The 13,174-nt window shown below is 42.5% G+C and overlaps 1 protein-coding gene and 1 long non-coding RNA gene across 3 annotated transcripts; one reads left to right on the top strand and one right to left on the bottom strand.

The window, feature by feature from the left end:
* Window positions 1-1,609: 1,609 nt before the first annotated feature.
* Window positions 1,610-7,556, bottom strand: LOC125772715 (uncharacterized). Its single transcript, XM_049444161.1, has 2 exons — window positions 2,444-7,556; window positions 1,610-1,903 (listed from the first exon to the last, which is right to left on the bottom strand). The coding sequence occupies exons 1-2, from the start codon at window positions 6,815-6,817 to the stop codon at window positions 1,610-1,612; spliced, it is 4,668 nt and encodes a 1,555-aa protein (XP_049300118.1). The 5' UTR covers window positions 6,818-7,556.
* Window positions 7,557-7,688: 132 nt separating this feature from the next.
* On the top strand, window positions 7,689-10,344 carry LOC125772717 (uncharacterized). 2 transcript variants are annotated; one of them, XR_007419587.1, is made up of 3 exons: window positions 7,689-7,767; window positions 9,467-10,027; window positions 10,096-10,344. It is a non-coding gene; the product is annotated as an uncharacterized LOC125772717 (long non-coding RNA). The 2 variants fall into 2 exon arrangements; XR_007419586.1 differs by lacking the exon at window positions 7,689-7,767 and adding an exon at window positions 8,701-8,719.
* Window positions 10,345-13,174: the final 2,830 nt, after the last annotated feature.

Genomic DNA, 13,174 nt, shown 5'->3' with positions numbered 1-13,174 from the left:
TTGCAACCAAAGATGATGATTTCGGTCAAAGTAGATGTTTTTGGTCAAGGTTGGTGGAAACTGGAAGTTTGCAACCAAAGATGATGATTTCGGTCAAAGTAGATGTTTTTGGTCAAAGTTGGTGGAAACTGGAAGTTTGCAACCAAAGATGATGATTTCGGTCAAAGTAGATGTTTTTGGTCAAAGTTGGTGGAAACTTGAAGTTTGCGACCAAAGATGATGATTTCGGTCAAAGTAGATGTTTTTGGTCAAAGTTGGTGGAAACTGGAAGTTTGCAACCAAAGATGATGATTTCGGTCAAAGTTGATGTTTTTGGTCAAAGTTGGTGGAAACTGGAAGTTTGCGACCAAAGATGATGATTTCGGTCAAAGTAGATGTTTTTGGTCAAAGTTGGTGGAAACTGGAAGTTTGCAACCAAAGATGATGATTTCGGTCAAAGTAGATGTTTTTGGTCAAGGTTGGTGGAAACTGGAAGTTTACAACCAAAGATGATGATTTCGGTCAAAGTAGATGTTTTTGGTCAAGTTGGTGAAAACTGGAAGTTTGCAACCAAAGATGATGATTTCGGTCAAAGTAGATGTTTTTGGTCAAAGTTGGTGGAAACTGGAAGTTTGCAACCAAAGATGATGATTTCGGTCAAAGTAGATGTTTTTGGTCAAAGTTGGTGGAAACTGGAAGTTTGCAACCAAAGATGATGATTTCGGTCAAAGTAGATGTTTTTGGTCAAAGTTGGTGGAAACTGGAAGTTTGCAACCAAAGATGATGATTTCGGTCAAAGTAGATGTTTTTGGTCAAAGTTGGTGGAAACTGGAAGTTTGCAACCAAAGATGATGATTTCGGTCAAAGTAGATGTTTTTGGTCAAGGTTGGTGGAAACTGGAAGTTTGCAACCAAGGATGATGATTTCGGTCAAAGTAGATGTTTTTGGTCAAAGTTGGTGGAAACTGGAAGTTTGCAACCAAAGATGATGATTTCGGTCAAAGTTGATGTTTTTGGTCAAAGTTGGTGGAAACTCGAGGTTTGCGACCAAAGTTGATGATTTCGGTCAAAGTAGATGTTTTTGGTCAAAGTTGGTGGAAACTGGAAGTTTGCAAATAAAGATGATGATTTCGGTCAAAGTAGATGTTTTTGGTCAAAGTTGGTGGAAACTCGAGGTTTGCGACCAAAGATGATGATTTCGGTCAAAGTAGAAATTACACCGGTTGTGATTGGAGGAAACTTGTGATATCTCGGTTTTTTTGCTTGTATGCAAAGAAGGTGTACGCGGTTTGGCTTACGCTTTTACAATGTATATTCAATCGTCAAAATTCCTTACCAATTACCACAGTTCATGTACAAAATTCTGTTATGTCTATACTATTAGCTTCTAGTGTTGTCAAGTATCGCGGAAGTTCAAATACGTTCATGCAAATTAATTCTAAAGGGTTTTCATGGAACTGCTTAACTAATTAATTCATACTAAATTAAACATTCCGGCCACCAAAAGAGAATTCTTTTCTAAATGCATGAAACTATCTAACCTAATTTTGTTTGACCAACGTAACGCAATTTGATGTATCAACTGTCAACTGGTTTGTTTATACTTATCCCACGTGCGATCGTAGATCTGTCTAATCGTTGGGGTTGGGTAATAACGCGACTCTATTAGCTGCTCTAACGAATTCCTTGCCGAGTTTTCCTCGTAACGTGATTACTCTTACTACCCCATCTTTACCCGGATGTAAAGCGGTTATTCGTGCTTTCGGCCAAACTGCAGGTGGGACGTTATCTTCCTTTACAACCACTAATTGGTTGATCTCTAGCTTTACAGGTTCATTGTTCGCATGTTTTGCCCTGGCTTGTAATTGCTGCAGGTACTCAGGGTACCAGCGGGCCCAAATTTCCTGCATGTGCTTTTGCACTATCTGGTAATTGTTTAAACGATTTGACGAAACCTTACTTACATTGACCTCCGGGACTGCCTGCATACTACGACCTATCAAAAAATGACCCGGAGTTAGTGCCTCCAAATCGGTCGGATCATCGGACATGGGTACTAACGGCCGTGAATTAAGGCATTGCTCAATTTGAGCCAGAAGGGTAAGCATGTTTTCCTGGGTTACGCTACTAACTCCTATCGTCTTAAGTAGGTGACTTTTCGCTGACTTGACCGCTGCTTCCCAAAGGCCTCCAAAATGAGGTGCGCGTGGAGGGATAAATTTCCACCTGATTTCGCTTTCGGCGCACCAATCAAAAATACTTCTCCTATCACCCTCATCGACTTTCAGCATCCTGTATATGCGATGCAACTCATGTGCAGCGCCCTTGAACGTTGTTGCATTATCCGAGTGCAACTCAGTTACCCTCCCACGCCTGGCGACAAAGCGTCGTAGTGCCGCTAAAAACGCAGTCGATGTGAGGTCACTCACCAGTTCGATATGAACTGCCCTTGTCGCGAAACATACGAAAATCGCGATATACGCTTTCGTCGGACTTCTATTGCGGACGGTCGACTTTAGTAAAAAGGGTCCACAATAGTCGACACCGCTTACTGCAAACGGCTGGGTTGGTACCACTCTTGATGCAGGCAAATCTGCTACCGCCTGCTTCACCAAAGTCGGCTTGTTTCTAAAGCATGTGTGGCATCGATGATACACGCTTTTCACCAAATTTCGACCACCAATCAACCAAATTTTCTGCCGGAGCGTTGCCAGCATCAATTGTGGTCCGGCATGCATCTTCTGCAGATGGATGTTCTCTGCCAGTAGAGTCGACAAACGATGTGATGCTGCGAGGACAATCGGATGCTTGGTTGATTCTGGTATGTTGGCATTACCAAGCCGGCCACCAACGCGTAACATACCCTTTGGATCGAGGTATGGTGACAACCACTTCAGCTTTGAACTTGAATTCACCTGCTTTCCTCGTTTTAGGTGATCCAATTCGTCCCCAAACGAGTCCTGTTGTGCCAGCTGGCACAACCTTAGTTCCGCTTCTTGCAACTCCGCCGCTGTAAGCGATGGAGCGGAACACAGTAGCGTCTTCATGTCTACTTTTCGTTTGACGCGCTCGACCGGAGATGCCTTGCTCGCGCGTAGGTTTCCGAGAAACCGCAAGCAATACCCCATGACTCTTCGCAGCTTGCTGTAAGCGGAGTATCGTGCGAAGAGTGCATTGCTGAAGTCGCCCGTCGTAGAGGTGGCGACAACCTTTGACACCGCCAACCGCTCCTCGATGTCTGCCTCGTGCTCCTTTACCCCTGTTGGTGCTTGAGGCCACTCCTCCTGTCCGTAAGACAACCAAGATGGCCCTTGCCACCAACGTCCACACTGCAGCAACTCTTCAGGATTAAGCCCGCGCGATAGATCATCCGCCGGATTATCACTGCCAGGAACATGACGCCAACACGAAATTCGCGTTTCTTCTTGTATTTGTGCCACTCTGTTGGCAACAAATGGCTTCCAACGACGAGGTGATGATCTGAGCCAGTGCATAACGGTCATGGAATCTGTCCAACAGATTACCGTCGATGATATGTTGAGTGCACGAATCACCTTTTGGAACAATTGTACCGCTAACCGTGCTGCACATAATTCCAATCTGGCAATGGAATGGGTGTTTGCCAACGATACCACCTTGGACTTAGCAGCTAACAATCTGACCGTCGTGCCCCTTGACGATTCTGCCCGCACGTAGCAGCATGCTCCATACGCTCCTTGAGACGCATCAGCGAAGAGATGCAACTGCAGAATTTCGTGGTTGGGTTGCGCTACAAATCGAGGAACTCGTAGTTTACGTAGCGAATATAAAGTCGAATGGAACACCCTCCATTCCTCTTGTAGCGCTTCTGGCAGTGCTCGGTTCCAATCTATCGGTTTCCCATCTTGCTTTACTCTCCATAACCGTTGAAGGAACATCTTTGCCAGTATTACCGTTGGTCCTAACAGCCCGATGGGATCAAAGATTCTGGCCGTATACGATAGCACGAGACTTCGTGTCAGCTCTTCTGCAGGGGGCGGCAGATCGACACGGAAACGGAACATATCATTGCATGGCTCCCAAACCAGGCCCAATGTTGAAACCTCCTGATCTTCTTCCCAGTCTAGTAGTGGTTTAACTGCCAAATCCTCGATTGGCACACCCTCGAGCGCTTCTGGGATGTTCGACGCCCACTTTTTTAAAGGGAATCCCGCCGACTCTAACATTGCAGATACTTGGTTTCGAATGTCGATGGCTTCTGCTACATCCGTTGCCCCAGTCACCAAGTCATCCACGTAAAAATCATGAAGCACCGGGTCGACAGCTTTGGGATACTCGTTCTTGTGATCATGTGCGATCTGTTGCAACGTACGAGTTGCCAAAAAAGGGGCAGACGCCGTACCGTAGGTGACCGTCTGCAACTCATATGTTGATATGGGGTCGGTCACATGTTCGCGATATCGGATGCGCAATAGTTTACGGTCTTTCGCGCAATGCAGGATCTGCCTGTACATTTTTTCAACGTCTGCCACCAGTGCGACAGCATGCTTTCTGAATCTGAGGATTATTGTGAGCAAGTCATCTTGAACCGTAGGCCCAATTAGTAGTGTGTCATTCAACGCGTAGCCAGAGGTTGTTTTGCAGGATGCATCGAAAACAACACGAACTTTGGTTGATGAGCTCGATTCCTTGATCACGGCATGATGAGGGATGTAACAGTGGGCTTTACTGTCGTCAACATTTTCGGTGAGTTTTATCATGTGGCCCAGTTGCTCATATTCGGCCATAAACCTTTTATATTCCTTTTCCATTTCAGGATTACCTTTTAGTCGGCGTTCTACGCCTAGCAGCCGCCGATCCGCAATGTCCCTTGACAGTCCCAGGACTCTTTCCGGCTTGTTGCTTCGCGGTAACGATACAACATAACGGCCCTGTGCGTTTCGCGTGGTCGTGGAAACATAGTGCTTCTCGCACAGATCCTCTTCTACAGACATTGCGGGACCTTCTAAAATGCTCTCAGTCTCCCAAAACCGTTGGAGTAGAGCTTCTATGGCGCATTCGTTGGCAGCCATATGGCATAGTTTCAAGCTAGGCCCGGTGCCCTTGGAAGTATTCCCGGAAACCGCCCATCCAAACGGGGTTTCTATTAGCCATGGTTTGCCAGTGCCCAACGACTGCTTCCTGCCAGTATGCAGTTCCCAAAACGTATCTCCACCAATGACTATATCTACCTTTCCGGGAACGTGGAAAGTAGGGTCTGCAAGCCTTACGTTCGGGATGTTCCAAGATTCTATATTTATCGGCGAGGTTGGAATTTCTGCTGACGGAGTCTTTAGCAGAAGAAATTCCATTGCGGCAGAGAAATCATTGTCCCTTGATTGCACGGTTGCAGTAATGGCACCCTTCACGTGCTGTTTCGATTGCCCTATACCTGAGATAGCGATGTCCACTTGTGACCGTGGTGTCAGCAACCGATGTGCCATGGTTTCGGAAACAAAATTGCACATTGATCCCGAATCAAGAAGAGCCCGAGCATCAAACCTGTTGCCATAATCATCAACCAGCTGGAGTCGTACCGTTTCCAGCAACACCATTTCCTCCTCCGATTGGGCAGCCATGGTCACTACTGGATTCACGTGAAGCAGTGAATGATGTCGTGCCTTGCACGTAGTGCACTTGTATGACGAACGACAATCCTTTACTTGGTGATTGCGATTAAGGCAATTCCAGCACAATCGTTCTCGTGTGGCCATTTCACGTCGTTGATGTACGTCCTTGCTTGCAAATGCTGGACAATTGCGCAAGTGGTGTGGATCCGCACAACCCAAACTGCACGATGGCTGCGGTGCTGGAACATTCGGTGAAGCCCTTTGTGCTGTTGCTGTGTTGCCTACCACCCTTGGCCTCTGTTCGGATGATCTTTTGTGACCGGCCACCATTTTCATCTTCCCCTCAACATTATGCGAAAACTCACGCGTAGACTTAAGTATTCGGATGCGATCGTGTAAGAAATCTACTAGTTCCTTGTACTTATCTTTCAGGTGGCTTGTCGAGTGGTTTTCCCAAGCTAGGATGGTGACAGGATCCAATTTCATCAGCAGTAGGTTGCAGAGCGGCGTATCCCAGTGATCCACAGGTTCGTCGAGTTTCCTCAGCCCGTTGACATGTCGAGTAAACTCATCCACCAGGTGTGCCAACTCGTCCACACTCTCTCGGCTCACAGTTGGCAGGTGATGAATATTGCGATAATATTCGCGAGCAAGCGTACGCGGGTTGTCGTATCGCTTCAGCAAGGCAGACCACGTAACGTCATAATTATCTGCTGTCAGGGTGGTATGCTCGAATAGCAGACCAGCATCGCCCTTTAACGATGACAGCAGATATTGCAGCTTCATGATGTTGGGAATGTCCGCTGAAGAATCGATCATCGCCACAAATCTGTCCCGGAACGTTAACCATTTTGTCGAATCCCCGTCGAACGTGGGTAATTCGATTTTTGGCAACCGCAAATTCACCGCACTCGATCGTCCCGAACTGTTTAACGTTGAATTGGCGATCAACAACGAATCACTTATCACACCAGATGGTTGCCTTCGTAGAAGGAAACCCTTAACGCGTCGGTAACGCGTGTCCATATCACAACGTTCCATTACATACGTGTCCGCCGCGTCCTCATCTAGCTCCGACACTTTCGCGTTTGCCTGGAGAAAATCTTCATAATACTTCTCCAACTGTTCTAGGCATACTGATATTTCACTCACTTGATCCTCGGTATATTCACTAGTGAACTTCTCAATGTTCTTAACCAGTTCCACAGCTTGGCGTTTTTTGATTTGAACCGACTTGAGTTTCTTCTCCATTTTCCTTTCAAAAATTTGGCGCGCAAGATAATCTCAGTCAGATCGTGTACAAGCTTGTACGCAAGAATGTCTTTCTAATGGCGCAATTTTAGCAATGGATGCTATTGCAATTATGGATGCCAAATTTGAAATGGCGAGTTTGGCGTCGGTTTTTCTTCACTCTGTCCGAACAAATTTCACTAGCACTTTACGGTAAGTTTCCTGGTGGCAACACGATTAACATGGACACACAACTAACAAATGTTCCGATTGCTCGTGATAGCGGAGCAATTACACGATACACAGTGGTTAACACCACGGATTGCGTAGCCAAAATTACACTTGAAAGAAACGCGTCACATAAACGGTCACGGAGTGCCGTTTTTCCCGAGATTTGTGGTCACGTAGTGTCCTGCTGCAAGTTTCACTGCACGTAGTGCTTCCTTTCACAATCCGGTTCGAAGGACCAAAATGTAGAAATTACACCGGTTGTGATTGGAGGAAACTTGTGATATCTCGGTTTTTTTGCTTGTATGCAAAGAAGGTGTACGCGGTTTGGCTTACGCTTTTACAATGTATATTCAATCGTCAAAATTCCTTACCAATTACCACAGTTCATGTACAAAATTCTGTTATGTCTATACTATTAGCTTCTAGTGTTGTCAAGTATCGCGGGAGTTCAAATACGTTCATGCAAATTAATTCTAAAGGGTTTTCATGGAACTGCTTAACTAATTAATTCATACTAAATTAAACAGATGTTTTTGGTCAAAGTTGGTGGAAACTGGAAGTTTGCAACCAAAGATGATGATTTCGGTCAAAGTAGATGTTTTTGGTCAAAGTTGGTGGAAACTGGAAGTTTGCGACCAAAGTTGATGGTCAAAGTAGATGTTTTTGGTCAAAGTTGGTGGAAACTGGAAGTTTGCAACCAAAGATGATGATTTCGGTCAAAGTAGATGTTTTTGGTCAAGGTTGGTGGAAACTGGAAGTTTGCGACCAAAGATGATGATTTCGGTCAAAGTAGATGTTTTTGGTCAAAGTTGGTGGAAACTGGAAGTTTGCGACCAAAGATGATGATTTCGGTCAAAGTAGATGTTTTTGGTCAAAGTTGGTGGAAACTGGAAGTTTGCAACCAAAGATGATGATTTCGGTCAAAGTAGATGTTTTTGGTCAAAGTTGGTGGAAACTGGAAGTTTGCAACCAATGATGATGATTTCGGTCAAAGTTGATGTTTTTGGTCAAAGTTGGTGGCAACTTGAAGTTTGCGACCAAAGATGATGATTTCGGTCAAAGTAGATGTTTTTGGTCAAAGTTGGTGGAAACTGGAAGTTTGCAAATAACGATGATGATTTCGGTCAAAGTAGATGTTTTTGGTCAAAGTTGGTGGAAACTCGAGGTTTGCGACCAAAGTTGATGATTTCGGTCAAAGTAGATGTTTTTGGTCAAAGTTGGTGGAAACTCGAGGTTTGCAACCAAAGATGATGTTGTCGGTTAAAGTAGATGTTTTTGGTCAAAGTTGGTGGAAACTGGAAGTTTGCGACCAAAGATGATGATTTCGGTCAAAGTAGATGTTTTTGGTCAAAGTTGGTGGAAACTGGAAGTTTGCAAATAAAGATAATGATTTCGGTCAAAGTAGATGTTTTTGGTCAAAGTTGATGGAAACTGGAAGTTTGCGACCAAAGATGATGATTTCGGTCAAAGTAGATGTTTTTGGTCAAGGTTGGTGAAAACTGGAAGTTTGCAAATAAAGATAATGATTTCGGTCAAAGTAGATGTTTTTGGTCAAAGTTGATGGAAACTGGAAGTTTGCGACCAAAGATGATGATTTCGGTCAAAGTAGATGTTTTTGGTCAAGGTTGGTGGAAACTGGAAGTTTGCAACCAAAGATGATGATTTCGGTCCAAGTAGATGATTTTGGTCAAAGTTGGTGGAAACTGGAAGTTTGCAACCAAAGATGATGATTTCGGTCAAAGTAGATGTTTTTGGTCAAAGTTGGTGGAAACTTGAAGTTTGCGACCAAAGATGATGATTTCGGTCAAAGTAGATGTTTTTGGTCAAAGTTGGTGGAAACTGGAAGTTTGCAACCAAATATGATGATTTCGGTCAAAGTTGATGTTTTTGGTCAAGGTTGGTGGAAACTGGAAGTTTGCAAATAAAGATGATGATTTCGGTCAAAGTAGATGTTTTTGGTCAAAGTTGGTGGAAACTGAAAGTTTGCAACCAAAGATGATGATTTCGGTCCAAGTAGATGTTTTTGGTCAAAGTTGGTGGAAACTGGAAGTTTGCAACCAAAGATGATGATTTCGGTCAAAGTTGATGTTTTTGGTCAAGGTTGGTGGAAACTGGAAGTTTGCAAATAAAGATGATGATTTCGGTCAAAGTTGATGTTTTTGGTCAAAGTTGGTGGAAACTGAAAGTTTGCAATTAAAGATGATGATTTCGGTCAAAGTAGATGTGTTTGGTCAAAGTTGGTGGAAACTTGAAGTTTGCAACCAAAGTTGATGTTTTCGGTCGAAGTAGATGTTTTTGGTAAAGTTGGTGAAAACTGGAAGTTTGCAACCAAAGATGATGATTTCGGTCAAAGTAGATGTTTTTGGTCAAAGTTGGCGGAAACTGGAAGATTGCAACCATAGATGATGATTTCGGTCAAAGTAGATGTTTTTGGTCAAGGTTGGTGGAAACTGGAAGTTTGCAACCAAAGATGATGATTTCGGTCAAAGTAGATGTTTTTGGTCAAAGTTGGTGGAAACTGGAAGTTTGCAACCAAAGATGATGATTTCGGTCAAAGTAGATGTTTTTGGTCAAAGTTGGTGGAAACTTGAAGTTTGCGACCAAAGATGATGATTTCGGTCAAAGTAGATGTTTTTGGTCAAAGTTGGTGGAAACTGGAAGTTTGCAACCAAAGATGATGATTTCGGTCAAAGTTGATGTTTTTGGTCAAAGTTGGTGGAAACTGGAAGTTTGCGACCAAAGATGATGATTTCGGTCAAAGTAGATGTTTTTGGTCAAAGTTGGTGGAAACTGGAAGTTTGCAACCAAAGATGATGATTTCGGTCAAAGTAGATGTTTTTGGTCAAGGTTGGTGGAAACTGGAAGTTTACAACCAAAGATGATGATTTCGGTCAAAGTAGATGTTTTTGGTCAAAGTTGGTGGAAACTGGAAGTTTGCGACCAAAGATGATGATTTCGGTCAAAGTAGATGTTTTTGGTCAAAGTTGGTGGAAACTCGAGGTTTGCGACCAAAGTTGATGATTTCGGTGAAAGTTGATGTTTTTGGTCAAAGTTGGTGGAAACTCGAGGTTTGCAACCAAAGATGATGTTTTCGGTCAAAGTTGATGTTTTTGGTCAAAGTTGGTGGAAACTGGAAGTTTGCGACCAAAGATGATGATTTCGGTCAAAGTAGATGTTTTTGGTCAAAGTTGGTGGAAACTGGAAGTTTGCAACCAAAGATGATGATTTCGGTCAAAGTAGATGTTTTTGGTCAAAGTTGGTGGAAACTTGAAGTTTGCAACCAAAGATGATGATTTCGGTCAAAGTAGATGTTTTTGGTCAAGGTTGGTGGAAACTGGAAGTTTGCTACCAAAGATGATGATTTCGGTCAAAGTAGATGTTTTCGGTCAAAGTTGGTGGAAACTGGAAGTTTGCAACCAAAGATGATGATTTCGGTCAAAGTTGATGTTTTTGGTCAAGGTTGGTGGAAACTTGAAGTTTGCAACCAAATATGATGATTTCGGTCAAAGTAGATGTTTTTGGTCAAAGTTGGTGGAAACTGGAAGTTTGCAACCAAAGATGATGATTTCGGTCAAAGTAGATGTTTTTGGTCAAAGTTGGTGGAAACTGGAAGTTTGCAACCAAAGATGATGATTTCGGTCAAAGTAGATGTTTTTGGTCAAGGTTGGTGGAAACTGGAAGTTTGCAACCAAAGATGATGATTTCGGTCAAAGTAGATGTTTTTGGTCAAGGTTGGTGGAAACTGGAAGTTTGCAAATAAAGATGATGATTTCGGTCAAAGTAGATGTTTTTGGTCAAAGTTGGTGGAAACTGAAAGTTTGCAACCAAAGATGATGATTTCGGTCCAAGTAGATGTTTTTGGTCAAAGTTGGTGGAAACTGGAAGTTTGCAACCAAAGATGATGATTTCGGTCAAAGTTGATGTTTTTGGTCAAGGTTGGTGGAAACTGGAAGTTTGCAAATAAAGATGATGATTTCGGTCAAAGTTGATGTTTTTGGTCAAAGTTGGTGGAAACTGAAAGTTTGCAATTAAAGATGATGATTTCGGTCCAAGTAGATGTTTTTGGTCAAAGTTGGTGGAAACTGGAAGTTTGCAACCAAAGATGATGATTTCGGTCAAAGTTGATGTTTTTGGTCAAGGTTGGTGGAAACTGGAAGTTTGCAAATAAAGATGATGATTTCGGTCAAAGTTGATGTTTTTGGTCAAAGTTGGTGGAAACTGAAAGTTTGCAATTAAAGATGATGATTTCGGTCAAAGTAGATGTTTTTGGTCAAAGTTGGTGGAAACTGGAAGTTTGCAACCAAAGTTGATGATTTCGGTGAAAGTTGATGTTTTTGGTCAAAGTTGGTGAAAACTGGAAGTTTGCAACCAAAGATGATGATTTCGGTCAAAGTAGATGTTTTTGGTCAAAGTTGGTGGAAACTGGAAGTTTGCAACCAACGATGATGATTTCGGTCAAAGTAGATGTTTTTGCTCAAGGTTGGTGGAAACTGGAAGTTTGTAAATAAAGATGATGATTTCGGTCAAAGTAGATGTTTTTGGTCAAAGTTGGTGTAAATTGGAAATTTGCAACCAAAGATGATGATTTCGGTGAAAGTAGATGTTTTTGGTCAAAGTTGGTGAAAACTGGAAGTTTGCAACCAAAGATGATGATTTCGGTCAAAGTAGATGTTTTTGGTCAAAGTTGGTGGAAACTGGAAGTTTGCAACCAAAGATGATGATTTCGGTCAAAGTAGATGTTTTTGGTCAAAGTTGGTGGAAACTGGAAGTTTGAAACCAAAGATGATGATTTCGGTCAAAGTAGATGTTTTTGGTCAAAGTTGGTGGAAACTTGAAGTTTGCAACCAAAGTTGATGATTTCGGTCAAAGTTGATGTTTTCGGTCAAAGTTGGTGGAAACTGGAAGTTTGCAACCAAAGATGATGATTTCGGTCAAAGTTGATGTTTTTGGTCAAGGTTGGTGGAAACTGGAAGTTTGCAACCAAAGATGATGATTTCGGTCAAAGTAGATGTTTTTGGTCAAAGTTGGTGGAAACTGGAAGTTTGCAACCAAAGATGATGATTTCGGTCAAAGTTGATGTTTTTGGTCAAGGTTGGTGGAAACTGGAAGTTTGCAACCAAAGATGATGATTTCGGTCAAAGTAGATGTTTTTGGTCAAGGTTGGTGGAAACTGGAAGTTTGCAACCAAAGATGATGATTTCGGTCAAAGTAGATGTTTTTGGTCAAAGTTGGTGGAAACTGGAAGTTTGCAACCAAAGATGATGATTTCGGTCAAAGTAGATGTTTTTGGTCAAAGTTGGTGGAAACTTGAAGTTTGCAACCAAAGATGATGATTTCGGTCAAAGTTGATGTTTTTGGTCAAGGTTGGTGGAAACTGGAAGTTTGCTACCAAAGATGATGATTTCGGTCAAAGTAGATGTTTTCGGTCAAAGTTGGTGGAAACTGGAAGTTTGCAACCAAAGATGATGATTTCGGTCAAAGTTGATGTTTTTGGTCAAGGTTGGTGGAAACTTGAAGTTTGCAACCAAATATGATGATTTCGGTCAAAGTAGATGTTTTTGGTCAAAGTTGGTGGAAACTGGAAGTTTGCAACCAAAGATGATGATTTCGGTCAAAGTAGATGTTTTTGGTCAAAGTTGGTGGAAACTGGAAGTTTGCAACCAAAGATGATGATTTCGGTCAAAGTAGATGTTTTTGGTCAAGGTTGGTGGAAACTGGAAGTTTGCAACCAAAGATGATGATTTCGGTCAAAGTAGATGTTTTTGGTCAAGGTTGGTGGAAACTGGAAGTTTGCAAATAAAGATGATGATTTCGGTCAAAGTAGATGTTTTTGGTCAAAGTTGGTGGAAACTTGAAGTTTGCAACCAAAGATGATGATTTCGGTCAAAGTAGAGGTTTTTGGTCAAAGTTGGTGGAAACTGGAAGTTTGCAACCAAAGATGATGATTTCGGTCAAAGTTGATGTTTTTGGTCAAGGTTGGTGGAAACTGGAAGTTTGCAAATAAAGATGATGATTTCGGTCAAAGTAGATGTTTTTGGTCAAAGTTGGTGGAAACTGAAAGTTTGCAACCAAAGATGATGATTTCGGTCAAAGTAGATGTTTTTGGTCAAAGTTGGTGGAAACTTGAAGTTTGCAACCAAAGTTGAT

This window comes from Anopheles funestus (genome assembly GCF_943734845.2).
Source record: "Anopheles funestus chromosome X unlocalized genomic scaffold, idAnoFuneDA-416_04 X_unloc_10, whole genome shotgun sequence".
NCBI lineage: Eukaryota > Metazoa > Arthropoda > Insecta > Diptera > Culicidae > Anopheles > Anopheles funestus.
Note: the sequence above shows the minus strand (reverse complement) of the source record. Positions and strands in the feature narration are given on the sequence as shown.

Bases quoted from the DNA above. Each gene is read 5' to 3' on its own strand.
- LOC125772715 (XM_049444161.1), bottom strand. From the start codon at position 6,817: ATGGAGAAGAAACTCAAGTCGGTTCAAATCAAAAAACGCCAAGCTGTG. The intron at 1,904-2,443 runs GTATGTTTCGCG...AACAATTACCAG, and splicing joins AAGCGTATATCGCGATTTTC to ATAGTGCAAAAGCACATGCA.